This window comes from Cherax quadricarinatus, chromosome 5, assembly GCF_038502225.1.
Source record: "Cherax quadricarinatus isolate ZL_2023a chromosome 5, ASM3850222v1, whole genome shotgun sequence".
Lineage (NCBI taxonomy): Eukaryota > Metazoa > Arthropoda > Malacostraca > Decapoda > Parastacidae > Cherax > Cherax quadricarinatus.
In genome coordinates, this window is record NC_091296.1 from 57,009,875 (window position 1) to 57,035,909 (window position 26,035).

The 26,035-nt window shown below is 39.0% G+C and overlaps 1 protein-coding gene across 2 annotated transcripts; it reads right to left on the reverse strand.

Annotated features, from left to right (window-relative positions):
* Positions 1 to 209: 209 nt before the first annotated feature.
* On the reverse strand, positions 210 to 25,822 carry LOC128685050 (protein Star). Of its 2 annotated transcripts, XM_053771501.2 has the most exons (8): positions 25,745 to 25,822; positions 22,458 to 22,618; positions 19,361 to 19,479; positions 18,948 to 19,145; positions 14,693 to 14,859; positions 14,061 to 14,255; positions 10,177 to 10,395; positions 210 to 4,652 (listed from the first exon to the last, which is right to left on the reverse strand). In XM_053771501.2, exons 4-8 carry the CDS (start codon positions 19,093 to 19,095, stop codon positions 4,503 to 4,505), a joined length of 879 nt encoding a protein of 292 aa, XP_053627476.2. In that variant the 5' UTR covers positions 19,096 to 19,145; positions 19,361 to 19,479; positions 22,458 to 22,618; positions 25,745 to 25,822; the 3' UTR covers positions 210 to 4,502. The 2 variants fall into 2 exon arrangements, with proteins under 2 accessions (XP_053627476.2, XP_053627477.2); XM_053771502.2 differs by lacking the exon at positions 22,458 to 22,618 and having other exon boundaries at positions 25,745 to 25,817.
* Positions 25,823 to 26,035: the final 213 nt, after the last annotated feature.

The window sequence follows — 26,035 nt, forward strand, 5'->3', positions numbered from 1 at the left end:
TCATTTAGAGAGAATGGATCAAAGTAGAATGACATGGAAAGCATATAAATCTATAGGGGAAGGAAAGAGGGGTAGGGGTCGTCCTCGAAAGGGTTGGAAAGAGGGGGTAAAGGAGGTTTTGTGGGTGAGGGGCTTGGACTTCCAGCAAGCGTGCATGAGCGTGTTAGATAGGAGTGAATGGAGACGAATGATACTTGGGACCTGACGATCTGTTGGAGTGTGAGCAGGGTAATATTTAGTGAAGGGATTCAGGGAAACCGGTTATTTTCATATAGTCGGACTTGAGTCCTGGAAATGGGAAGTACAATGCCTGCACTTTAAAGGAGGGGTTTGGGATATTGGCAGTTTGGAGGGATATGTTGTGTATCTCTATACGTATATGCTTCTAAACTGTTATATTCTGAGCACCTCTGCAAAAGCAGTGATAATGTGTGAGTGTGGTGAAAGTGTTGAATGATGATGAAAGTATTTTCTTTTTGGGGATTTTTCTTTCTTTTTTTTGGGTCACCCTGCCTCGGTGGGAGACGACCGACTTGTTGAAAAAAAAAAAAAAAAAAATCTTATTAAATACCACTGCCTCAACCACTGCCTCAACCGCTACCTCTACCACTCCAGTTGCACTCAATCTACAAGCACCAGGCACAATGAATTGTGAAATGTTTGGAAGTGTGGAGACTAATGCTCACTCCAGCATAAACAAAGGCACACTGACTGATGATGCCTCAACCACTTCTTCCACCACTGCTTCAGCCCTCGTATTTTTGTACAATTTCCTTAAATTCTATCGTATTATTAATATTATTATTATTATTAGCAGTAGCAGAAATGTTTGATTCTTTGCTGTGTTCAAGAGTAAATATATGTCACCATCCAATACCTGTCCGAATAGCCATTCCAATATTCAGTCATGAATGGGTTTACATTATTTATACTGTAGTTTAATAGCAAATAATGAACAAACAAAACACTCACCACACTGAGTGGTGGGAGGGCTGGCTGCCAGTTGTTGGGGTCGGAGGGAGGGTAGTAGGGACTCGCAGGTGGCGGGAAACTTAAATATGATTTGGCGGCTGGGAATTTAGCAGTTGGGAATTTGGAGGTTGGGAATTCGCAAATGTGTGAAGCCCGCGAAAGTTGAAAACGTGAATGTTGAGGGAGACCTGTATACGTATTACTTAAAAACAAAAGAAATTTTTGAGAACATTATTTGTGGTAATTGAGAAAATGCATTAGTAAGTAAGTAGGTAAGTTTATTCAGGTACAGGTCGGCCATCACTGATCCAGCATCATTGGGACCTGTAGTGTGCCGGATTACAGAGTGGTTAGGTTAGAATACGCTTAATTAACCAATTAATAGTGATTCTTTCTGCTACATCTACCTCATTTTCATCACTACTTTCTCCTCCACTGGCTTGCTGCTGTGGATTTACAACCATCTGCACAATTTCTGAGTCAGTATAATGATTTGAGTCAGTATAATGATGAAATTTGAAATTATGCTAGCCAAAATTAGTGCCGGATTACTGATGGAACCGGATAATTGATTGCTGGATTAGTGATGGCCAACCTGTATACACAAATACAGTTACACAGATTAACATACATAGCAGCATATGTGTAGAGAACCTAGGATAACCCAAAAAAGTCAAAGTGACTAATTTCCATTGGTGACCTATTAAAATTTTTAGCATTTTGTATTATCAATGTCAAGTTACATAAAGCAGAAAAAATAACCATCATCCATAAGATGCCTAAATAATATATTTGATTATTAGAAAATAAATAAATTCCTTCGCCTTGTGTCAGTTTTCATGATCTTCAGTAATTATCCACTGTTACTCTCTGTGCAGCATTCCAAATGTTATTATAGTCATGGAAAGCACTAAACTCAGCAATGCATGGCAGAGGTGAGAGGTTAAGGTAAAGGTAAGAACAGAGGTGCTGAGGAAAGAATAACAGAAAAGATGGGGTCACAGCTAATGTTGTATACCGATATTCATTAAGAAATCACAATCTGTAGCATAGGTTGGACTGCTACAGAAAAGGGCAAGCAAACCAAACACATTAGTGTGTCAAAGAAGGTGTTTAAAATGCAGTAAGTGTGCATTCTGAGGAATGGGGGGATAATCAATCAAAAAATTTTGAACTGTCAGTACAATCTGACATATAGTATCCCAAACGTGTGGTACAAGATGTATAACTACAAAATTTACCTCTTGATACAGTATTAAATAAATGTACATAGAAAATAAAGCCTGTGCTAGATGAAGTCTTATGTATAAACATTTTTCCTCAGGATCCACACAAGTGTAATTGCAGACCATAAAATAAAATTTTATTTATAATGTTGTTTCTCGAACTGCTGTCTGAACCCTTCAATCAAACAGTTAGCCAGCCCTTGGCCATGTCTCAAGCACTTTAACACGTTGTTAATACAGCCTCTCCTCACTTAGTGATGCACTCGTTTACCGACGCCTCGATCTTACAACAGGTTTTCTGACCAGTTTGTATACCTAAATAATGTATATTAGACCTGATTTCCTCTATTCTGTTTATTACTGTCTACAGTACACTACTGTATAAACATTTAAAAATATACCAGAAATGTTATAAATGGTGCAAAGGTGACATTAAAACAATACCCACTACCATTATAGTATGCTTCTCACTTAGCGACGAATTTGTTTACCAACGTGGTCTTAGGAACGGAACTCCATCGTTAAGTGAGGAGAGGCTGTACTAGCAAATGTTTAATGAACTTTCTCACTTTCTACGACATTCCTACTTCACTGCACATTAACTATGGTATCCAGGATTGCCTCTGATACCAGGGATCAGAAGACAAGAATGTGACAAAGAAAATGACTGGCAACTGTCTGAGACTTTTTTCTTTTCCTAAAAGTAATGACACCAAAAATACAAAATTTGATGGAAAACTTAAAGAATCACATGGTTGCAAAGCTAGCAGTTTCGGTGCAATTTATGCACAGGCGATTTTGCCAACTTTGAGTCCAATTTTAAGCCAAATATACAAGCAACAAAATGTTCTTAAAACAAAAAGACAAAGACAGCATGTGTATGTTAAAGTCAGCACTTTCAGACTGCAGGATGAGAAAAATAAGAGAGGGTTTAAATAAAGACCATGCAATTGAATAAATGGATAAATCTACTAGGATGTCTTGGAAGACTGCAGTGACCACAACAGAGATAAGTGCCAATCTATGAAATAACCGTAGTTAAGGTTGGTATCACCAATGCTTAGCCACTAGATAAGAGCCTTCCATAAATGCAAGCTGAGAGTCTATCTTAGCTCTTGGACTCACCTTTCAATTATTCATGAATAACCACATACTATTTCTGCCCTCATAAGCAATATCATACTCTTGCTTAAAACTGTATGGAATCTACATCCACCAATTTGTCATCCAGATCATTCACTCTCATCCTGTGATTCATACAACATGGTTAACCCTTAAACTGTCCAAACGTAGATCTACGTTCGCTCATGTAGTGCTCTGAACGTAGATCTACGTTCGCTCATGTAGTGCTCTGAACGTAGATCTACGTTCGCTCATGTAGTGCTCTGAACGTAGATCTACGTTCGATTTTGCAAGCTTTCTTATGTAAAAAAAAAACGTAGATCTATGTTTTGTGCGCTACGCAAGTGAATGTAGATCTACGTTTGGACAGTTTAAGGGATAAATATTACTGAAGGTCTAACGTGAATAATTATATTGCAATTCAATGTTGAGTAGGAATGTACTACTGTTCTTAAAACTCTTTCCACTTTCCTTCCACACAATCACTCTAACATATACACAAATCCCTTTCCTGCTAAACCAATGTGTCTATGTCAATGAATATGGTATTTAGTAGCTTTAGGAATGTAACCCTTGTAAATACAAATGACTCTGTATGTATACCGTTCCTATGCATATGTGTGTGTGTGGGGGGGGGTAGAAGGTAATAGAGAACTGTATGTGAAAACCTTTTATAGTTTTTCTATCATTTTCTATAATTTTCATCCCTACAACTAAATTCAGAAGCACAAAAATCTATTACAAGTCTTGAAATTTGATAGCACAAAATGCATTTTTAAGACCTAATTTAATTTCCTCTGAGAGTGATACACATTTTTATAATAAAATAAAGATTGATAAAAATGTCTAAAGATGAATGAGTATATATTATTTGTATGTATACACATGTTGTGACTGCCATGAATTATGTAGCATATCATGCACACAGGGTGACCCTGCCTCGGTGGGAGACGGCCGACTTGTTGAAAAAAAAAAAAAAAAAATCATGCACACATGCTATTCAATATGATAGCTGGTTACATTAATTTTATGCATATCTCACACTCATTATGCATATGCATGGCACATACCTTTTACACAACTTTTATAATTTAAAAGAAAAAATCACAAGTTACAAAAATTATTCCATATAAAAACTTTCCTCAAATATTTTAAACAACGACTTATAAAATTCCACACCAATCATTGCATAGAATTTTTGACAAATATGAAGTCGTTGGCTAACCAGTTGTAGTGTCTAACTTCTGAGTGAACATAATACCCAACCCTCTTCATATATTCTTGTATGGCATCCTTTCCTTCTGGATCATGAATAAATTCCACTGAGAGTGTCTGCAATAATATAAATACAACATTAATCTAAGACACTTAGTTTTATAAATAAAAGTCATATTTTAAAGAAATTAATTGTAAATGTTCTATATGGCTAATGATTCATTCGTTTAGCGATTTGTGAAATCCTAATAACGTGATTGCAACTAAACCACAGAACAGGCAGGTATCTGAGCCCAGAGCAGGTGAGTCATAAAACTCCAGGCCAGTGCGTAAGCTGTGGTTTCGTTCAGTGACAATGACCCGCACACAGGAGAAAGAAGCTTATGACAATCATTTGGTCCGATTTGGACCAATGACATGTCACACTAACACACGAAGATATAGGAGAGGGGGACAGGGCCAGGACAAAGAGAGGAAGAAAGAAGGAAGTGGAGAAGTAATGGTAGCAGTAATGCTGGTTGTGGTGGTAATAGTAGTGATGTTTGCCTTGAGGAAGATGGCCATAACAGAGAAATGCTAGTTCAGTAAATTCCATTTAATCAATTAAAATCCACTTTGAAAACTAAAACTAAAACTCAAGGCCATTTAAATGTTTGAGTTATCAGGTTTTAACTCAAATTTACCATGGCACCCATAAAACAACAGATGTTCAAAATGCTACCTGACTAGACCCCTTTCCTCCTAGGAAAACTCCAGCATGTAACATCCACCACCCCAATGGAAATAAGTCACTTTGTCTGACTTTTCTGGATAATCCTAGGTTCTCTACACATATGCTGCTATGTATGACAATCTATGTAACTGTATTTGTGTATACCTCAATAAACTTACTTACTTACTCACCTTAACCCTTTAACTGTCTAAACATAGATCTATGTTCTTACTGCTAGCACTCCAAATGTAGATCAACGTTTTATTTTTCCTCCCTTCAAATTTGACACTAGAGGTCTGATAGACCTAGGCAGTATAGAATGGGTCTTAACACTCAGTGTGCTCAGTATTAAAAAACAGTGGAACCACTTGTGAGAGCACCAGTTCCATTGAGCACCAGCTAGAGCAAACAGTGTTCAAACCCTAGAGATGCACTAATGCCATGTTGTATTTAACACTCACCTTTTAGTAGAAAAGTGATGATGACCCCGAGTTTAGTAGCTTTAAGATGGATGTAGTCACAAGTGGTTCAGGAAATATAAAAAAACCTAGATAATAATCCATGTGCAACATTTGTGCCACATCCTTTCGATTTTAATACCACTGGTAGTGTCATCATGCCAGAATGTCCAATCACTTATGACCTAAGTGCAATACATGTTTAGTTTCCTTCAGAAGGTGTCCCGACTTGTCAAATTAAACCAGGTTTTAGCTATACAGCAGAGCCCCACTTATATGTCAGGTTAGGTTCCAGGCTACCACCGTAAAGCAAAAATTGACATAAAGTGAAACGCCCTTTTTCTTCCACTTATAAATGCATATAAATGCTAGATAACAAGTTTGCACTAACATATACACCTACCATCCGACTTACGACCTGCTCGACATACGACCACTCGACTTACGATCATATTTTTATGCCAAATTTCTGGGAAATAAACAACTGTTGTGTTGTACACAGTGTTTATCCTAAACCTTAAGGTATAAAATACAGTACTAACAGCATAAAAAGTAAAGTAAAAAATGAAATACCAAAATAAAACAATACAATAAAATCATTACAAATGTGTGATGTTGATATTCCGTAGTAAGGTTTGACTTACGTCCATTTTGACTTACGACTGGTTGGTCGGAACCAAGCTTGGTCGTAAGTCAGATGGTACCTGTATTAAGTTAGCAATAGAACTAGGTATTAAAAAAACAATAAAAGTGTAAAATACACACACAGTACATGCATTACTTACCTTAAAATATTTGTAGCCTTAATGTAGGGTGAGAGGTGAGCAGTATTTATTTGTAGGAAGTCAGGTGTGGAGAGGTATGGCAGCCAGCCAGGCCACCCCACCCTATCCACTCATAATAAACTACAACATTTAATGCATCCCAGAGCAATAAGATGTATATACAGTTCACTCATTACTTAACTTAAAATATTTGTAGTCTTAATGCAGGGTAAAAGGTGAGTAAATGAGATAAAATGAATAAACGAGAGAGAGAGAGAGAGAGAGAGAGAGAGAGAGAATGAGTAAATGAGAGAGGCCAGAGAAGTGGAGTATATAAACAAACAGATGAACACGTCTGGTTTTCGTTCATAGTAAGTTCATTCAGGTATGCACAAATACAGTTACACAGATTATTATTGTTATTATTATAATAAAAAAGAAGTACTAAACCTACAAGGGTCATACAGTGCAACATAAATTATTATACATAGCAGCATATGTCCTAGGTAGTAGGTTAGTAGACAGCAACCGCCCAGTGAGGTACTACCGTCCTGCCAAGTGAGTGTAAAATGAAAGCCTGTAATTGTTTTACATGATGGTAGGATTGCTGGCATCCTTTTTTCTGTCTCATGAACATGCAAGATTTCAGGTACGTCTTGCTACTTCTACTTACACTTAGGTCGCACTACACATACATGTACAAGCATATATATACACACCCCTCTGGGTTTTCTTCTATTTTCTTTCTAGTTCTTATTCTTGTTTATTTCCTCTTATCTCCATGGGGAAGTGGAACAGAATTCTTCCTCCGTAAGCCATGCATGTTGTAAGAGGCGACTAAAATGCCGGGAGCAAGGGGCTAGTAACCCCTTCTCCTGTATAAATTACTAAATTTAAAAAGAGAAACTTTTGTTTTTCTTTTTGGGCCACCCTGCCTCGGTGGGATACGGCTGGTTTGTTGAAAGAAGCAGCAGCATATGTGTAGAGAACCTAGGATAATCCAAAAAAAGTTAAAGTGACTTATTTACACTGGGGGTATAAGTCACTTTGTCTGATTTTTTTGGGGTTATCCTGGGTTCTCTACACATATGCTGTTATGTATAATAATCTATGTAACTGTATTTCTGTATACCTGAGTAAACTTACTATGAACCAAAATCAGACGTGTTTGTCTATTTGTTTATATACTCCGTGTCTCCGGCCTCTCTCATTTACTCATTCTCTCTCTCTCTCTCTCTCTTGTTTATTCGTTTTATCTCGTTTACTCACCTCTCACCCTACATTAAGACTACAAATATTTTAAGGTAAGTAATGAGTGAACTGTATGTGTATTTTATCGCTCTGGGATGCTTTAAATGTCATAGTTTATTATGAGTGGATGGGGTGGGGTGGCCTGGCTGGCTACTATACCTCCCCACACCTAACTTCCTACATTCCTGACTTCCACATTTCTATTATACCATAATACAAACATTGATGAGGGAAAAAGAGTGAGTGGTGCACTTAGGAGTCTGTGGAGACAGAGAACTTTGTCCTTGGAGGCAAACAGGGGAATGTATGAGAGTATAGTTTTACCAACGCTCTTATATGGGTGTGAAGCATGGGTGATGAATGTTGCAGCGAGGAGAAGGCTGGAGGCAGTGGAGATGTCATGTCTGAGGGCAATGTGTGGTGTGAATATAATGCAGAGAATTCGTAGTTTGGAAGTTAGGAGGAGGTGCGGGATTACCAAAACTGTTGTCCAGAGGGCTGAGGAAGGGTTGTTGAGGTGGTTCGGACATGTAGAGAGAATGGAGCGAAACAGAATAACTTCAAGAGTGTATCAGTCTGTAGTGGAAGGAAGGCGGGGTAGGGGTCGGCCTAGGAAGGGTTGGAGGGAGGGGGTAAAGGAGGTTTTGTGTGCGAGGGGCTTGGACTTCCAGCAGGCATGCGTGAGCGTGTTTGATAGGAGTGAATGGAGACAAATGGTTTTTAATACTTGACGTGCTGTTGGAGTGTGAGCAAAGTAACATTTATGAAGGGATTCGGGGAAACCGGCAGGCCGGACTTGAGTCCTGGAGATGGGAAGTACAGTGCCTGCACTCTGAAGGAGGGGTGTTAATGTTGCAGTTTAAAAACTGTAGTGTAAAGCACCCTTCTGGCAAGACAGTGATGGAGTGAATGATGGTGAAAGTTTTTCTTTTTCGGGCCACCCTGCCTTGGTGGGAATCGGCCAGTGTGATAATAAAAAATAAAACAAACATTTTATATTATATACAAGTTGTCTCCATGTTGGTACAGTAGAATAAATAAAGAGCAACACTCCCATTCTCATGTAGCACCATTTTTAGATGAAATGACTCTCTGAGTGAAGGCATATGAAAGGAATAATTTTCTACAGTTACCCCCAGTAATATATTGCGTACACATTTTCTTAGGTGTTGAACAACAGTGATGACACTGTGCTCTTGGGAGATTCTGAAGAGAAGTTGCAGAGATTGGTGGATGAATTTGGTAGGGTGTGCAAAAGAAGAAAATTAAAGGTGAATACAGGAAAGAGTAAGGTTATGAGGATAACAAAAAGATTAGGTGATGAAAGATTGAATATCAGATTGGAGGGAGAGAGTATGGAGGAGGTGAACGTATTCAGATATTTGGGAGTGGACGTGTCAGCGGATGGGTCTATGAAAGATGAGGTGAATCATAGAATTGATGAGGGAAAAAGAGTGAGTGGTGCACTTAGGAGTCTGTGGAGACAAAGAACTTTGTCCTTGGAGGCAAAGAGGGGAATGTATGAGAGTATAGTTTTACCAACGCTCTTATATGGGTGTGAAGCGTGGGTGATGAATGTTGCAGCGAGGAGAAGGCTGGAGGCAGTGGAGATGTCATGTCTGAGGGCAATGTGTGGTGTGAATATAATGCAGAGAATTCGTAGTTTGGAAGTTAGGAGGAGGTGCGGGATTACCAAAACTGTTGTCCAGAGGGCTGAGGAAGGGTTGTTGAGGTGGTTCGGACATGTAGAGAGAATGGAGCGAAACAGAATGACTTCAAGAGTGTATCAGTCTGTAGTGGAAGGAAGGCGGGGTAGGGGTCGGCCTAGGAAGGGTTGGAGGGAGGGGGTAAAGGAGGTTTTGTGTGCGAGGGGCTTGGACTTCCAGCAGGCATGCGTGAGCGTGTTTGATAGGAGTGAATGGAGACAAATGGTTTTTAATACTTGACGTGCTGTTGGAGTGTGAGCAAAGTAACATTTATGAAGGGATTCAGGGAAACCGGCAGGCCGGACTTGAGTTCTGGAGATGGGAAGTACAGTGCCTGCACTCTGAAGGAGGGGTGTTAATGTTGCAGTTTAAAAACTGTAGTGTAAAGCACCCTTCTGGCAAGACAGTGATGGAGTGAATGATGGTGAAAGTTTTTCTTTTTCGGGCCACCCTGCCTTGGTGGGAATCGGCCGGTGTGATAATAAAAAATAATATTATTATTATTATTATTATATTTATTATTATTATTATTATTATTATTATTATTATTATTATTATTAATATGGCATCAAGACCAATAACAAGTTTTGGTCATAATCTGAAATGATCATATTAATGGAATGCCGTAAAGTGAAACGCCGTAAAGCGGGGCCCTACTGTACTAATTATATACAGAATTTATACTCTTATTTTTTTCCAGCCATTTGGTTTATTTCCTTACTCTACAGTAATAGATTAGTGAGAACATACCTTAATATCCACTTTATCCCAAGGTATGGTCTTCAGTACACTGAACTCGGCCCCTTCAACATCGAGGCTGAAGTAGTCAACTGTAGTGACATTTAGTGCTACCAAGTAAGAGAAAAGGGGAAAGCACTGAACTTCTAAAATTTCCCCAGATCCACTGGAAGGGTAGTGCTGTTGTCTACCAAGAATATGCCCTTGGTTCTCTTGCTGTTGAAATAATACCTGTAAGGAATAAGTAATGAATACATGTCTCAAGATATTAGATTTTCTTTTAAAATGCCAATAAAAATAGTCATTGAATGGTTACACTACTACTCTCCCAAATTTTTTTCTCAAATCAAAGGGGTACTAAAATGTTATTTTTCACAAAGAGTCAAGCACAATACAAGAGGAAGTTCTACAACATCTGAAAATTTAGAGAAAACTAGAGTAAACCCTTGTATAATTCAGCTGCAAGAAAAGTAACAATGAACATAGAAAGAGCAAGATGATAAGAATAACAAAATCAAAGAAATGAAAGATTGAATACCAGATTGGAGGAAGGAAGTATGGAGAAAGTGGATGTATTTAGATATCTGCTAATGGACATGTCAGTTGGGCCTATGAAAAATGAGGTGAATCACATAAATGACTGGAAAGGAGGGAAAAAGGAAAGGTAGGCAGTGGTGAGGCATCTATGGAAGCTAAAAAAGGAAAGTATACCTTTGATATACCCTTGATGAGTTTCAAGTCTTTCTACTCCTGGAGCCCAGCTGGTTGCTAGCCTGGTCAACCAGGCTGTTGCTGCTGGTGGCCCGCTCTTATATACGGGTGCGAGGAATGGGCTTTAACCCTTTTACTGTTTCTCATTTCTTAATCATAGCACCCTCAGTTATGCTGTGACTGGTAAATTTTGCTCTAGACATGAGAGAATGGGTGTGTGTGGTGGGTGAGCACAGTACGAAAAAAATCCAGCCCGATGCAGTGTATAACAGGAACAGCAAATCTCTGACCTTGTGTCTTAACATAGCAACTGTGAGGCATGTTTCAGGGTGATGTTCATGGTTTATTAGCGGTTTCTTGGTGTCAAGTGACAGAATGGATGGTTTCAGACTGAAAGTGGCTTGAAATAGGCTTCACACTAGTGGAAATATTTGCATTTTGGCAATTTTCCTGAGGAAGGGTAGGAGCCCCACTACCCCTTCCCTAGTCTATTTTATGGGTTTTTACTACGTCTGCTTCAATTATTTTTTTTTCAATGAAACTGGCCGTATCCCACCAAGGCAAGGTGACTTAAAAAGAAAAACGAATGCTTTTCTTTTAAAATTTAGTAATATATACAGAAGGGGTTATTAGCCCCTTCCTCCCAGCATATTAGTCGCCTCTTATAACACGCATGGCTTACGGAGGAAGAGTTCTGTTCCACTTCCCATGCTTCAATTATTAGGATGGCCTAAACCATGACCAATCATTTTTAGTTATATTTTATCAGTTGAGAAATAGGGTAAAACTTGGATTTTTTGTTTGCTGATTGACTCAAAATTGATGTTTCTTGGACATGCAATTAATCTAAACTTCTTTATTTTGTTTCTGGCATTATGAGTCTACCTCCACTTGAAGGTACAGCTGCTCAAATCTCAGGGAAGACATACTTAACACTTCAACAGCACTAGCACTGAGAATTCACTGAAATATCTTCACAAGACACAGGTCAACTCCTGTCTGGAACACAGTTAACTCACTACTGAGAGCATATACACATAAAACACAACTGAACTCCCTACTGCCTAGCATGGGTCAGTAGGCCTGCTACAGCCCTGAATGATTTGAAAGTCTGAAACAGAGCAGTCATCTTCATAACAAAGTTTTCTTGAAGGGTAAAATATACCAGATACTTTACAGAATATGTGACCACTCCAGTACAACTAAGGACAACTAACAATTCTACATCACCTCAGCCATGAAGACCCATATCAACCTTTTCCACACACTTTCATTTCAAGAAGGAAGCACTACTATGATGCAAGGTGCCATATACACTCAAGTATAGCCCAACTTCATGTACAAGTTAACCACTAAATTTTCTGCCAAAAAATCCATAATACGTATATCATAAATCTCATGTGTAAGTAAACCCTATTTTTTGAGAAACATTAGAACAACATTTGAAAATTAATATACTGTACTGGGTATTGGTATTATGTAGTTCTGTGCAAAAAAAAAAAAAAAGTTTCCAAATCTAATGTTTTCTCTTATCATGTTTAGCCTAATACATAGGAAAAGACTAAAATAATCTCTAACTAAGCAGACATTGTGCTGGAGTCATTACAATATGGTCAGGTGAGCAGCATGGTTTGTTCCACTCAAACAGAAAGGTAATCTTTCAACCCATCATAATAAAGAAGCACCACTGCAGGACTACTGGCTAGAACTAGGTAGCTTCTACTCATCCCAGTCATTGCCACTTACTGACAACTTGAGTGCTAAACCAGTGCTTTCTTACATAACAACAAAGAAGCACTGTCATAAGCCCTCTGGCCCACACTAGCAGGTTCCACTCCTACCTAGCTATTCCTACTAATATGTAACTAAATTATCAAAAAATTGCCTTCCTAAATAAGAACTCTAGTGCCAAACCATTGCTTTCCTATATAAAAAAAAAAAATAGATGTGCAATGCAGTAGGCTTACTAGCCTACTACACTGCAGGTCCTACCGTCATCCAACTATTCCCACTCAAATATTTATATAGCAGTAAAGTCATCAAATTACATTTCAAGGGATGGAAATGCTGAAGCTAACTTCACTTTCCATCATATGTTCCTGAGATTGTGATCACAAGCACAGTAATAAATGGTTATCTCAGTATTTTTTTTTTAACACATCAGCCATTGTCCACCAAGGCAGGGGGACCTGAAAGAAAACCACAAAAAGAAAGAAAAATCTTTCATTGTCATTCAACACTTTCACCATCACTTAAACATAATCACTGTCTTGGCAGAGGCACCCAGATACAACAGTTTAGATAATCACTCCAAACTGCCAGTATCCCAAACTCCTCCTTTAAAGTGTAGGCATTGTACTCCCCATTTCCAGGACTCAAGTCCAGCTAATTGGTTTCCCTGAATCCCTCCACAAAATATTACCCTGCTCATACTCCAACAGCTCGTCAGATCCCAAAAACCATTCATCTCCATTCAAACCATACCACAGACGGGGATAGAACCCGCGATCAGAGAGTCTCAAAACTCCACACAGTCGTGTTAGCCACTGGACCAGCTAGCCACAATAAGATTCATCCAACTAGGTATACCTAGTTGGATGAATCTTATTGTGGCTAGATGCAACAGACTGGAGTTTTGAGACTCTCTGATCACGGGTTCTATCCCTATCTGTGATATGGTTTGTTTGCAATCGTGTCATTACGATTTCATGAGTCTCCATTCACTCCTATCTAACACGCTCACGCAAGCTTGCTGGAAGTCCAAGCCCCTCGCCCACAAAACCTCCTTTACCCCCTCCCTCCAACCTTTTCGAGGACAACCACTACCCCGCCTTCCTTCCCTACAGATGTATATGCTCTCCAAGTCATTCTATTTTGTTCCATTCTCTCTAAATGACCAAACGACCTCAACAGCCCCTCTTCAGCCCTCTTTTAGCAACTCCACACCTCCTCCTAACTTCCACATTATGAATTCTCTGCCCTTAGACAGGACATCTCCACTGCCTCCAGCCACCTCCTTGCTGCAGCATTTACAACCCATGCTTCACACCCATATAAGAGTGTTAGTACCACTATACTCTCATACATCCCCTTCTTTGCCTTCATATACAATGTTTTTTTCTCTACAGATACCTCAATGCACCACTCATCTTTTTTCCTTCATCAATTCTATACAAAGAACTAACCGTAGTGGGATGAGGGGTAGGAGCAAGGCAAGATGGTGACATGTAAGCCTTCCTGTGTTTTTCAACCATCTGATTAAAGTTCTTTGGGTCAGCTTCAATCAGAAGCCCATTCCAACCCCTCTTTCGCTCAAAAAATAGTGTGTTGGAACGCACTTCTCCATCAAGGGCACCACATTCAATGTAAAATCCATTCCGCTGAAAATATAAACAGTATAAAGACTACTGAAGTATTACCCATCATTGCTTATACAGTGCTATAAAAAACATATGAGATATTACTTGAAACAAAGAGAACATCATCTTCTTTCAACCACTGAAGCAGGGTGGCCCACAAAGAAAAACAAAAGTTTAACATATTTCTCTAATTACTTTCTATTTGTCTTAGCTTTGTTCATTAAATATCTACTGTTTACTAACTAAAAATATTAACCTCCATCAAACACACTTCAACATAAATATTAGTACTCCATTATTAAACAATATCACATGACCTCTGCAGTTTATATAAGACCATGTGATTATAGGTAATGATGCTGGTTCTTTGTCTTTGTTTCTTTCACTGTATCAGACCAATTTAAATTTTATCACAATTCAAAAAACAAAGAAAAACACTATTTATTATTTTTTCTCACCTTTCCCTTTAATATAAAGTCAATCCTCTGAGCCTGACCCATGGAAGGGTTTTCTTCATAGGGCTCAGACAAATTGTAAGGTAGATTTGATGGAGGGATCAAGAACTGTTCTCGTATCACTTGTATCACTTCTGGACTGTCAGCTGCTACATCGCCACTGTTAAATTCTATGGAAGAATGCAATTATTTATAAATATCAAAGTAATTGTCTTTCTACATTGTTAAAGTGTATTTGCATTTTTTTTTTTGGAAGGGGGGGGGGAACACCCATTATAAATTCAGAACCTTCCCCAAATATGTGAACCTCTTTACCAGAAAAATGTTGCTAATTTAGCTGCCACATAAAAATATTACTACAGTACTAGTTTCCAAATTGAAATAAAAGCAGGTGGGAAACATTTTTTGTGTATTTTAGCACCATAATACAGCCTCTCCTCACTTCACGATGTACTCATTTACCAACGACTTACAACAGGCTCTCTGACCAGTAAGCATACCTAAATAATGTATATAGAGCTGATTTCCTCTATTCTATTTATTACAATATGCAATACACTACTGTATAAACATTTAAAAATATACCAGAAATGTTATAAATGGGGCAAAGGTGATATTAAAACAACATCAAAGATGGCTGACACAAACCCATTACCATTATACAATGCTCCTCACTTAGCGATGAATTCGTTTACCAACGTGGTCTTAGGAACGGAACTCCCTCGTTAAGTAAGGATATGGGTGGGAAAATAAAAATAAGCTGGAAAAATAAATAAAACAAAAAATTCATAGCATATTGAAATGTGTAATAAGTACAAAATAATTTACTCATACTACCTTTATAATAGACTCATTCCTGTATACATTATCTAATGTACAGAGACCAAGCATGATGCATAGGTACGCATGAATACACATACACACTCGTGTGTACACACACGCTTGTGCATGCACATATGCTTATGCATGCAGACATGCACGTGCATGCGTGCACAAATACACACACACACAGTGTTGATAATTGCATATATAGTGAGTGGGTGGACTCAGCTGAGTAATGTTTATCTGTCAGACCTTTAACTCTGGGCTGCACATGGAAGCATCCACAGGGCTGAGATTTCACCTTTTGGCTCACAAGATGTTGCAGCACTCTCAACTGTTACTCAGGTTAGCTGGCTGAGTAGAGTGCAGGAGCAGTGCCATGGAAATGGCTTGGGGGGTAAGAGCCTGAGCCTCCCCAAAGCCCCGAATAAAAACAGTAATAATAATAATGCTGCTTCAAAACAAGTCTCCTAGTCCCCATCCTCTTCTAACTTGAGGAATCCCTAAATCCTCCCAATTCTGGCACTGCTCCTGACAGTGTGTCATGATTTACTGAGGACTAGAGCAATCCAGTTATTCAGCACTCAGTAAAAACTGCTAACCTAACTTATTGCCAACATTACAAATTTTCAGCTATCTTATGAATTTTTCACTATTAAAAATCAAGCTTTTGTAACTTTCTATCACATTACAGTATAGATACGACATGGTACTGTATCATAACCACAATGTACAGCAACAAATTCAAATACAAATTCGGCAGTCACTGCCCATCCCGTATCCTTAATTCGTTCAAGTACGTACAGTAATTAGATGTAAGACAAAAAATGGGTAGTTGTGTTCCTAGTCAGGCACTTGGGTCACTCAAGCCCCCCTAAAAACAAAGTCAAGGTAACCCAATGTCAGGAAAAAAGTGGAAGATAACTAGTAATTTTATTTTTGTACCCTCCCTTGGGGGTCTTCTACCACTATGGCAGGGTGGTCTAAAGTAAGAGTCCCCTTCACTCATTCAATTGGTGTTTTGCCAGATGTGTCCTGACATCACACTTCAGACTGCTCTTTGATTGCAACATCCCCACCCCTCCTCATAGTGCAAGCACTGCCCTTTTCACTCCCACAACTCAAGTCTAACTAACTAGTTTCCCTGAATCCCTTCATAAATAGTACTTTGTCCACACCACCTTTAGATTTTAGGATACTGTGCTGCTTATTATAAAATATGTTTCTTTCTTTCAACACACCAGCCGTATCCCACCGAGGCGGGGTGGGCCAAAAGGAAAAACAGAAGTTTCTCCTTTTACATTTAGTAATATATACAGGAGAAGGGGTTACTAGCCCCTTGCTCCTGGCATTTTAGTCGCCTCTTACAACACGCATGGCTTACGGAGGAAGAATTCTGTTCCACTTCCCCATGGAGGTAAGAGGAAATAAACAAGAACAAGAATTATTTTATTATTATCACACTGGCCAATTCCCACCAAGGCAGGGTGGCCCAAAAAAGAAAAACTTTCACCATCATTCACTCCATCACTGTCTTGCCAGAAGGGTGCTTTACACTACAGTTTTTAAACTGCAACATTAACACCCCTCCTTCAGAGTGCAGGCACTGTACTTCCCATCTCCAGGACTCAAGTCCGGCCTGCCGGTTTCCCTGAACCCCTTCATAAATGTTACTTTGCTCACACTTCAACAGCACGTCAAGTATTAAAAACCATTTGTCTCCATTCACTCCTATCAAACACGCTCACGCATGCCTGCTGGAAGTCCAAGCCCCTCGCACACAAAACCTCCTTTACCCCCTCCCTCCAACCTTTCCTAGGCCGACCCCTACCCCGCCTTCCTTCCACTACAGACTGATACACTCTTGAAGTTATTCTGTTTCGCTCCATTCTCTCCACATGTCCGAACCACCTCAACAACCCTTCCTCAGCCCTCTGGACAACAGTTTTGGTAATCCCGCACCTCCTCCTAACTTCTAAACTACGAATTCTCTGCATTATATTCACACCACACATTGCTCTCAGACATGACATCTCCACTGCCTCCAGCCTTCTCCTCGCTGCAACATTCATCACCCATGCTTCACACCCATATAAGAGCGTTGATAAAACTATACTCTCATACATTCCCCTCTTTGCCTCCAAGGACAAAGTTCTTTGTCTCCACAGACTCCTAAGTGCACCACTCACCCTTTTCCCCTCATCAATTCTATGATTCACCTCATCTTTCATAGACCCATCCGCTGACACGTCCACTCCCAAATATCTGAATACATTCACCTCCTCCATACTCTCTCCCTCCAATCTGATATCCAATCTTTCATCACCTAATCTTTTTGTTATCCTCATAACCTTACTCTTTCCTGTATTCACTTTCAATTTTCTTCTTTTGCACACCCTACCAAATTCATCCTCCAATCTCTGCAACTTCTCTTCAGAATCTCCCAAGAGCACAGTGCCATCAGCAAAGAGCAACTGTGACAACTCCCACTTTATGTGTGATTCTTTATCTTTTAACTCCACGCCTCTTGTCAAGACCCTCGCATTTACTTCTCTTACAACCCCATCTATAAATATATTAAACAACCACGGTGACATCACACATCCTTGTCTAAGGCCTACTTTTACTGGGAAATAATTTCCCTCTTTCCTATATACTCTAACTTGAGCCTCAGTATCCTCGTAAAAACTCTTCACTGCTTTCAGTAACCTACCTCCTACACCATACACCTGCAACATCTGCCACATTGCCCCCCTATCCACCCTGTCATACGCCTTTTCCAAATCCATAAATGACACAAAGACCTCTTTAGCCTTATCTAAATACTGTTCACTTATATGTTTCACTGTAAACACCTGGTCCACACACCCCCTACCTTTCCTAAAGCCTCCTTGTTCATCTGCTATCCTATTCTCCGTCTTACTCTTAATTCTTTCAATAATAACTCTACCATACACTTTGCCAGGTATACTCAACAGACTTATCCCCCTATAATTTTTGCACTCTCTTTTATCCCCTTTGCCTTTATACAAAGGAACTATGCATGCTCCCTGCCAATCCCTAGGTACCTTGCCCTCTTCCATACATTTATTAAATAATTGCACCAACCACTCCAAAACTATATCCCCATCTGCTTTTAACATTTCTATCTTTATCCCATCAACCCAGAGGGGTGTGTATATACTATATGCTTGTACATGTATGTGTAGTGTGACCTAAGTGTAAGTAGAAGTAGCAAGACATACCTGAAACCTTGCATGTTCATGAGACAAAAAAAAAAAGACACCAGCAATCCTACCATCATGTAAAACAATTACAGGCTTCTGTTTTACACTCACTTGGCAGGAGGGTAGTACCTCTCTGGGCGGTTGCTGTCTACCAACCTACTACCTACAAAAATATCATGTATATAATATAATTTTAAACACCCTCCTACCTTGAGTATTAACTTTACTAATACGAGGGGAGTGTGGAACAGGACGGAGTAGACTGTTCAGACTGAATGACTCGGATGTGAAGACCACCATGATGAAAATTAGCAAGAATGCTGCACCCACATAAAAAATTCCTTTTATTCGCAACATTGTAGCACTGTATATCAACTTCCTGAAGCAGATATTTTAGATGGCCAAGCCTGAAAGGTAAAAAAGTATAAAACTAGATTTCAATTCAATTCAATTGAATACAAACTGCTCAATATTCAAAACATATAAGGTAACCTGTATACCAACATAAACAAGTTATATCAAAGGGGCACATTTTCTTACTCAGGTTAAGTTGTATACATACATCTTTACCTGAGTAGAATCTCCATGCAAATAAAAGGGTCTAAAATTTAGAATAACCTACCTGGAGATTCAAAAAAATGTCTATCTGCCAACAGCTTCAAAATTACTGCTTTAAAACACTGTCTGAACGTGATGCAAAATCTGTCTTGACTGACTCCATGAGATAAAATAAGTGTTATTCTGAAAAATAAACAAATACAGATTGTCGTATAAATTTGTAACATGGTTCTGATGGCCCATAGATGTTTGGGGAATACAATAATTATTTTTTTTACAAACATTTAACCTAGGCTAATAAAATAGTTAAACAGTGTGACACCTTCATGGGGATCCTCATTAAGTCTCTTATATTGAGGCACATATATATGAAATAATAAGAAAACGGGTTGTCCATTAACGCTGTGTGTCCATTAAATACAAATGATAAAAGATTTTTTTCATATAACTTTAATGCACAAATCTGATTTAATAGGCTTCATTCATCATTCATTAAATCTGAAATCAATGGACCCTAACAATAAAGGACAATTCTGGATTTAACAGACAAAGTCCACTGTTTCCAGATGTCGTTCAACCACGGATCTTCCTGCTAAATCCAAAATCCATTAAATCTAGGTTTCACTGTAACTGTAACACAATCATGCCAAATATTCCAATACCAACTTTCATACCAAACCACACCCTACCAAATGGTGTTCATATCAGGGCAAACACACTTAGATCATGTTTCCGAATATTTTTTCCCCAAGTCCTATTCTATGCGCTCATTTTCCTTGATTATCTCGGAAGTAAGATATTGACCCATTTCTTGATGTGGCACTGTTAATAATGAATGGATTGAAATGATTTTCACAGCAAATATAAAACAATGAATGTTTTGCACAGTACAAGATATTTTTTTGATATATACAAAATATTTTTTATTTTTGTGGGGGTAAAAGGCAGATATTCTGATAAATGTATATATTACAGATATATGACTCAAGAAATCGTAATGACACGATTGCAAATAAACCATACCCCCGGCCGGGATTGAACCCGCGGTCATAGAGTCTCAAAACTCCAGCCCATCGCGTTAGCCACTAGACCAGCTAGCCACTAGACCAGCTAGCCACTAGCTGGTCTAGTGGCTAACGCGATGGGCTGGAGTTTTGAGACTCTATGACCGCGGGTTCAATCCCAGCCGGGGGTATGGTTTACAGATATATTACAGTATATATTACAGTATATATGAATCTTACAAAAAATCAGATTAGCCATGTTTTATCAATAGAAAGTGTTCAAACAACTTCTCCCAGTGCTATGTGCCTCCTTTCTGCCAAATGTCATTTTTAGTAAATATTTTTTTCTCATTTGTTTTTTGGGCAGTCTTCTAGAAACTTCATCAAAGTAAAGAGAATGTAAGCTTCTTAAAGTACACCAAAAATGAACAGATCCAGACAATAAATAACGACAGGATGTATGCAAGTATCAGCCGTCCAGCTGATGCATCACTTGCATTCCTGCACAACAAAAGAGTGAGTCTGTCCTTCATTGGCTTGTGTCCTGGCAATGAATTCTCCTCTCGAGTGATATAGGTTCTGTTTGGCATTTTTTTCCAAAATAAACCTGTCTCATAACAGTTGAACCTTGTTGGAAAATAAAACCCTCAGCCTCTATGCAGTCACTAAACTCACTGATGTATTTCTTGGCAGCAGGTCATGTTTGTTTGGTCGAGTGCCGAGCAAATGGTCGACTACTGAGCGATTGTTTTTTTTACCAAATAAAGCGTCTGAATACTGAATTGCTTGAGTTGGGAGTTGTTTGAGTACTGAGGTACTACTGTATAAGCTCTGCATTAGTAAAGTTGTGTGCAGTGCTCCAAAACTTTTTGTCTATGAATTTAACATTTTTTGCCCCCAAGGTTGGTGTTAACATTTCACCAAATAACAGAAATTATAAAGCAATTTTCACTTCTCATCAACAGACAACAACCAGAGCTACTTTTTATCATAATCTGCAGGTTGATATATACCTTGAATAGTTTTTTACAGGATTTTTACCCCAAAATTTTACAATTTTTTTTTTTTGCCCCAGATAACTTTTTTTTTTTTTTTATTATTATCACACTGGCCGATTCCCACCAAGGCAGGGTGGCCCAAAAAAGAAAAACTTTCACCATCATTCACTCCATCACTGTCTTGCCAGAAGGGTGCTTTACACTACAGTTTTTAAACTGCAACATTAACACCCCTCCTTCAGAGTGCAGGCACTGTACTTCCCATCTCCAGGACTCAAGTCCGGCCTGCCGGTTTCCCTGAACCCATTCATAAATGTTACTTTGCTCACACTCCAACAGCACGTCAAGTATTAAAAACCATTTGTCTCCATTCACTCCTATCAAACACGCTCACGCATGCCTGCTGGAAGTCCAAGCCCCTCGCACACAAAACCTCCTTTACCCCCTCCCTCCAACCTTTCCTAGGCCGACCCCTACCCCGCCTTCCTTCCACTACAGACTGATACACTCTTGAAGTTATTCTGTTCATTAAAATTGAGAATGTCAACAAGAAATGCAGACAAGATAAGCGTGTCAAGGAAATGAAGTTGGCATCTGAAGTGAGGATGGCATATGAGGTGAAGACAGCAAGCTCTCTGATGACCAGGACAATCAATCAAAGATGCTAAACTGCCAGTATGATTATCAAAGCCAATAGCATTACCCTACTTGAAATAAATCAAAGGCATATAATGAAATTGCAGAAAATTAAGAGAATTACAGATTGCATTTCTAGGGCATTACTGCAATGCAAATAGTCACAGTACAAAGGTGCACTTGTCTCACTATCATGATAAAAATAAATCAGAGAATTATTCCCCATTGCCTGTAACTGTCTACAGAAAGTTTGCTTTATTAAGGTTAAATCATGTAAAAAAGGTATTATAATCCTGTACATAAAAGTTAATTGTATTTAGAATTAAAAATTTACACCACTGCACATTATATACACAAAGGTGACATTTTATTATAACTTAACCTAAGATATCCCTCCAAGTCCTCAAAAGGATTTTAATCTGATTTATGAGTTGTATTAAGTTTTTATTTTATTACAGGGTGACCCAAAAGTCTGGACACATAAGAAATATTACTAATATTCTTTTTTTTCTTTCTCACTTACTGAAGTTACTGCATCGTGGTCATGTGAATCTTGCAAAGCGTGTTGAACTTTGCATCGCTAATGGTGGAGACACAAACGAGGCACTAAACTACAGACCAGTGTCTCTGGCGTGTATAGTATGCAAAGTCATGGAGAAGATTATCAGGAGAGTGGTGGAGCACCTGGAACGAAACAAGATTATAAACAACAACCAGCACGGATTCATGGAAGGCAAATCCTGTGTCACAAACCTTCTGGAGTTTTATGACAAGGTAACAGAAGTAAGACACGAGGGTGGGTTGACTGCTCTTTCCTGGACTGCAGGAAGGCCTTCGACACAGTTCCTCACAGGAGATTAGTGCAGAAGCTGGAGGATCAGGCATATATAACAGGAAGGGCACTGCAATGGATCAGAGAATACCTGACAGGGAGGCAACAACGAGTCATGGTACGTGATGAGGTATCACAGTGGGCGCCTGTGACAAGCAGTGTCCCACAGGGGTCACTCCTAGGACCAGTGCTATTTTTGATATATGTAATGACATGATGGAAGAGATAGACTCTGAAGTGTCCCTGTTGGCAGATGATGTGAAGCTAATGAGAAGGATTAAATCAGATGAGGACCAGGGAGGACTAGAAAGAGACCTGGACAGGCTGGACACGTGGTCCAGCAACTGGCTTCTCGAATTCAACCCTGCCAAATACAAAGTCATGAAGATTGGGGAAGGGCAAAGAAGACCTCAGAGTACATATGCTAGGTGGACAAAGGCTGCAAACCTCACTCAAGGAGAAAGATCTTGGGGTGACCATAACACCAAACACATCTCCGGAGGCACACATCAACCAGCTAACTGCTGCAGCATATGGGCGCCTGGCAAGCCTGAGAATAGTGTTCAGATACCTTAGTAAGGAATCGCTCAAGACACTGTACACCGTGTATGTCAGGCCCATACTGGAGTATGCAGCACCTATTTGGAATGCACACCTGGTCAAGCATGTCAAGAAATTAGAGAAAGTACAAAGGTTTGCAACAAGGCTAGTTCCAGAGCTCATGGGAATGTCCTACAAAGAAAGGTTGAGGGAAATTGGACCGACAACACTGGAGAACAGGAGGGTCAGGGGAGACATGATAACAACATACAAAATAATGCATGGAATAGACAAGGCAGACAGAGACAGGATGTTCCAGAGAGGGGACACAGAAACAAGGGGTCACAATTGGAAGCTGAAGACTCAGATGAGTCACAGGGATGTTAGGAAGTACTTCTTCAGTCACAGTCGTCAAAAAGTGGAATAGCCTAGCAAGTGATGTAGTGGAGGCAGAAACCATACACAGCTTTAAGATGAGGTATGACAAAGCTCTGGAAGCAGAGAGAGGACCTAGTAGCGATCAGTGAAGAGACGGGGCCAGGAGCTGAGTCTCGACCCCTGCAACCACAATTAGGTGAGTAAAACATGTTGAAGATATTATTCATTAAAATTACAGTGTAATTATTGCAAAAATGCAATATGTGTCCAGACTTCTGGGTCACCCTGTATAAATCTGTTATCGTATATCCAATGTAAGTGCAAATGTCTACAGTATTTACAGTTTTATGGGGAAACAAAAACTCATACAGCACCCCCAATCTGAGGAAGAGAAGGGTAGCTTATTTTATCTTATCTTATCTAACTCTAATTTCTTGAGGAAAGAACTGTGGCCTGGCAGCAAAAGCTTGTGCTTCACACACTGAGGGTCTGGGTTCGATTCCCGGCAAGGGTGGAAACACTGGGCGTGTTTCCTTGCACCTGTTGTCTATGTTCACTCATCAGTAAAATGGGAACCTGGGTGTTAGTGGACTGGTGTGGGTCGCATCCTAGGACAAAATTGACCTAATTTGCCCTTAATGCTCTGCTTAACATGCAACTTTCTACATAGTCGCAGTACAGTATGCCATTGATGTCAGCTATGGTCTGTATACCTTGCACAAGACAATCCACCAATATATGAGATAGAATTCAAAATGTACAGTAAATAACTCCTTTGACAGATGAGTAAATTTTCATTTTATGGACTGCAATGGAAATCACAATGACTGTACTGGGTTATCTTAGGTTAAGCTACATAATGTATATACTTCTCATGTGTCATAACATGTGGCATTAAGAGCATTGTAAAAAAATTGTATACATGTTATTTATTTATTATTTTACAATGGTGTTGAGGGCATATAAACTATGTACATTTAATCAATGACAAATCAATAAAGTCCAATAATGTGATTTATTTAAATTGGGGTCTTTAATTTCCTAATTATTATTTTACTATTAATTTTTTTTTATTTAATTATTATTAATCATGGGGAGTGCTAAACCCACAAGGGTCACATAAGGGAACATAAGGCATTCAAGTATATTATTATAATCTAAAATAAGGGGTAAACCCGCTAGGGTCAAGATATTCAAGTACCTGGCTGAGGAGAGGCTAGCGTGGTCGCATCCTGGGGGAGAGGATTAAAGAACCCTAGTGGAAATAAACCAGAGTCCGGTAACACTGCACCTTTATTAAGTTACCCTGGGTTATTAACCCTCAGGGTTAATGAACTCAACAAAATGATCTTCATTAAATAACTCTACAGAAACAAAGGAGTGATTTCTTGTATGAAAATAGTTTTCTCTCCCTTAGTAAATCTTCTCTTACTGTAACTACTTTTACGAAGTTAAGATAATTAACCTGTTTTTAACATTTAAAATATAAATAATAATTGTCACAAAGACCCCAATGGAAATAAGTGACTTTGTCTGACTTTTATGTGTATATGTAACTGTTTACCTGAATAAATTTTCTTACATCAAATAAATGAGATTATATTAATATATTCATGGGGGAGCACTAAACCCGTATGATTATACAGCACATGTGGAGGGGGGGGGATGGAAGGTATTCAGGCTTAATTCAGGGAACTGGAGCACAGATCCAATTCCTTAGATCAAGAGCCCTTCATTAGCGTCAAGGTACCTCCCTTGAGGGACCAATGAATGGGAAAACAGGTTCCCATGCCCTGGATCAAGAACCCCCCTCACTAGCATCAAGGAACCTCTAATCTATGGTATTACCACAGGTTAAACCATCATCAACGTAATAATCAACTGTAATAATCACTATGGTGAAACGTAAAATAAATTCTCCAGTATAAAACATATTGACTAGTGAGGTTGTGACCCTCAGCACCTCACAACCTTCACTCTGACACAACCTCTACCACCACCTCTCAACCCACATACATATATATTGCAAAATGCTGCACACTCATCCATTATTCACTCACTAATATCGAGTTTTTTGGGGTAAATGAGAGGCGCCTCAACCAGCGTCCTCACTACAATGTTTTTGTCTTCAACTTTCAGTTACCAAATGTGAAAAAAAAAATCGCAAGAATTTGAGCATTTTATGAGGATTTTTTCCCCTTACGGGAAGCAAATTATCCATGAATAAATAATGCATTATGATTTATGTATATATGTTGTAATTTCTTCACATTTTGACTTTGTTTGTCAAATTTTCCTCCATGTTACAACGCGATGGCTACTGTCTTGATAGAAAACCATTTAGGGTTAAC

What these genes read in the sequence shown, in the direction of transcription:
- LOC128685050 (XM_053771501.2), bottom strand. Translation starts at nt 19,095, where the DNA reads ATGTTGCGAATAAAAGGAATTTTTTATGTGGGTGCAGCATTCTTGCTA. An exon ending in TAGTAAAGTTAATACTCAAG is followed by an intron (nt 14,860 to 18,947) that starts GTAGGAGGGTGT and finishes ATTCTTCCATAG; the next exon opens with AATTTAACAGTGGCGATGTA. An exon ending in ACTTTATATTAAAGGGAAAG is followed by an intron (nt 14,256 to 14,692) that starts GTGAGAAAAAAT and finishes TTATATTTTCAG; the next exon opens with CGGAATGGATTTTACATTGA.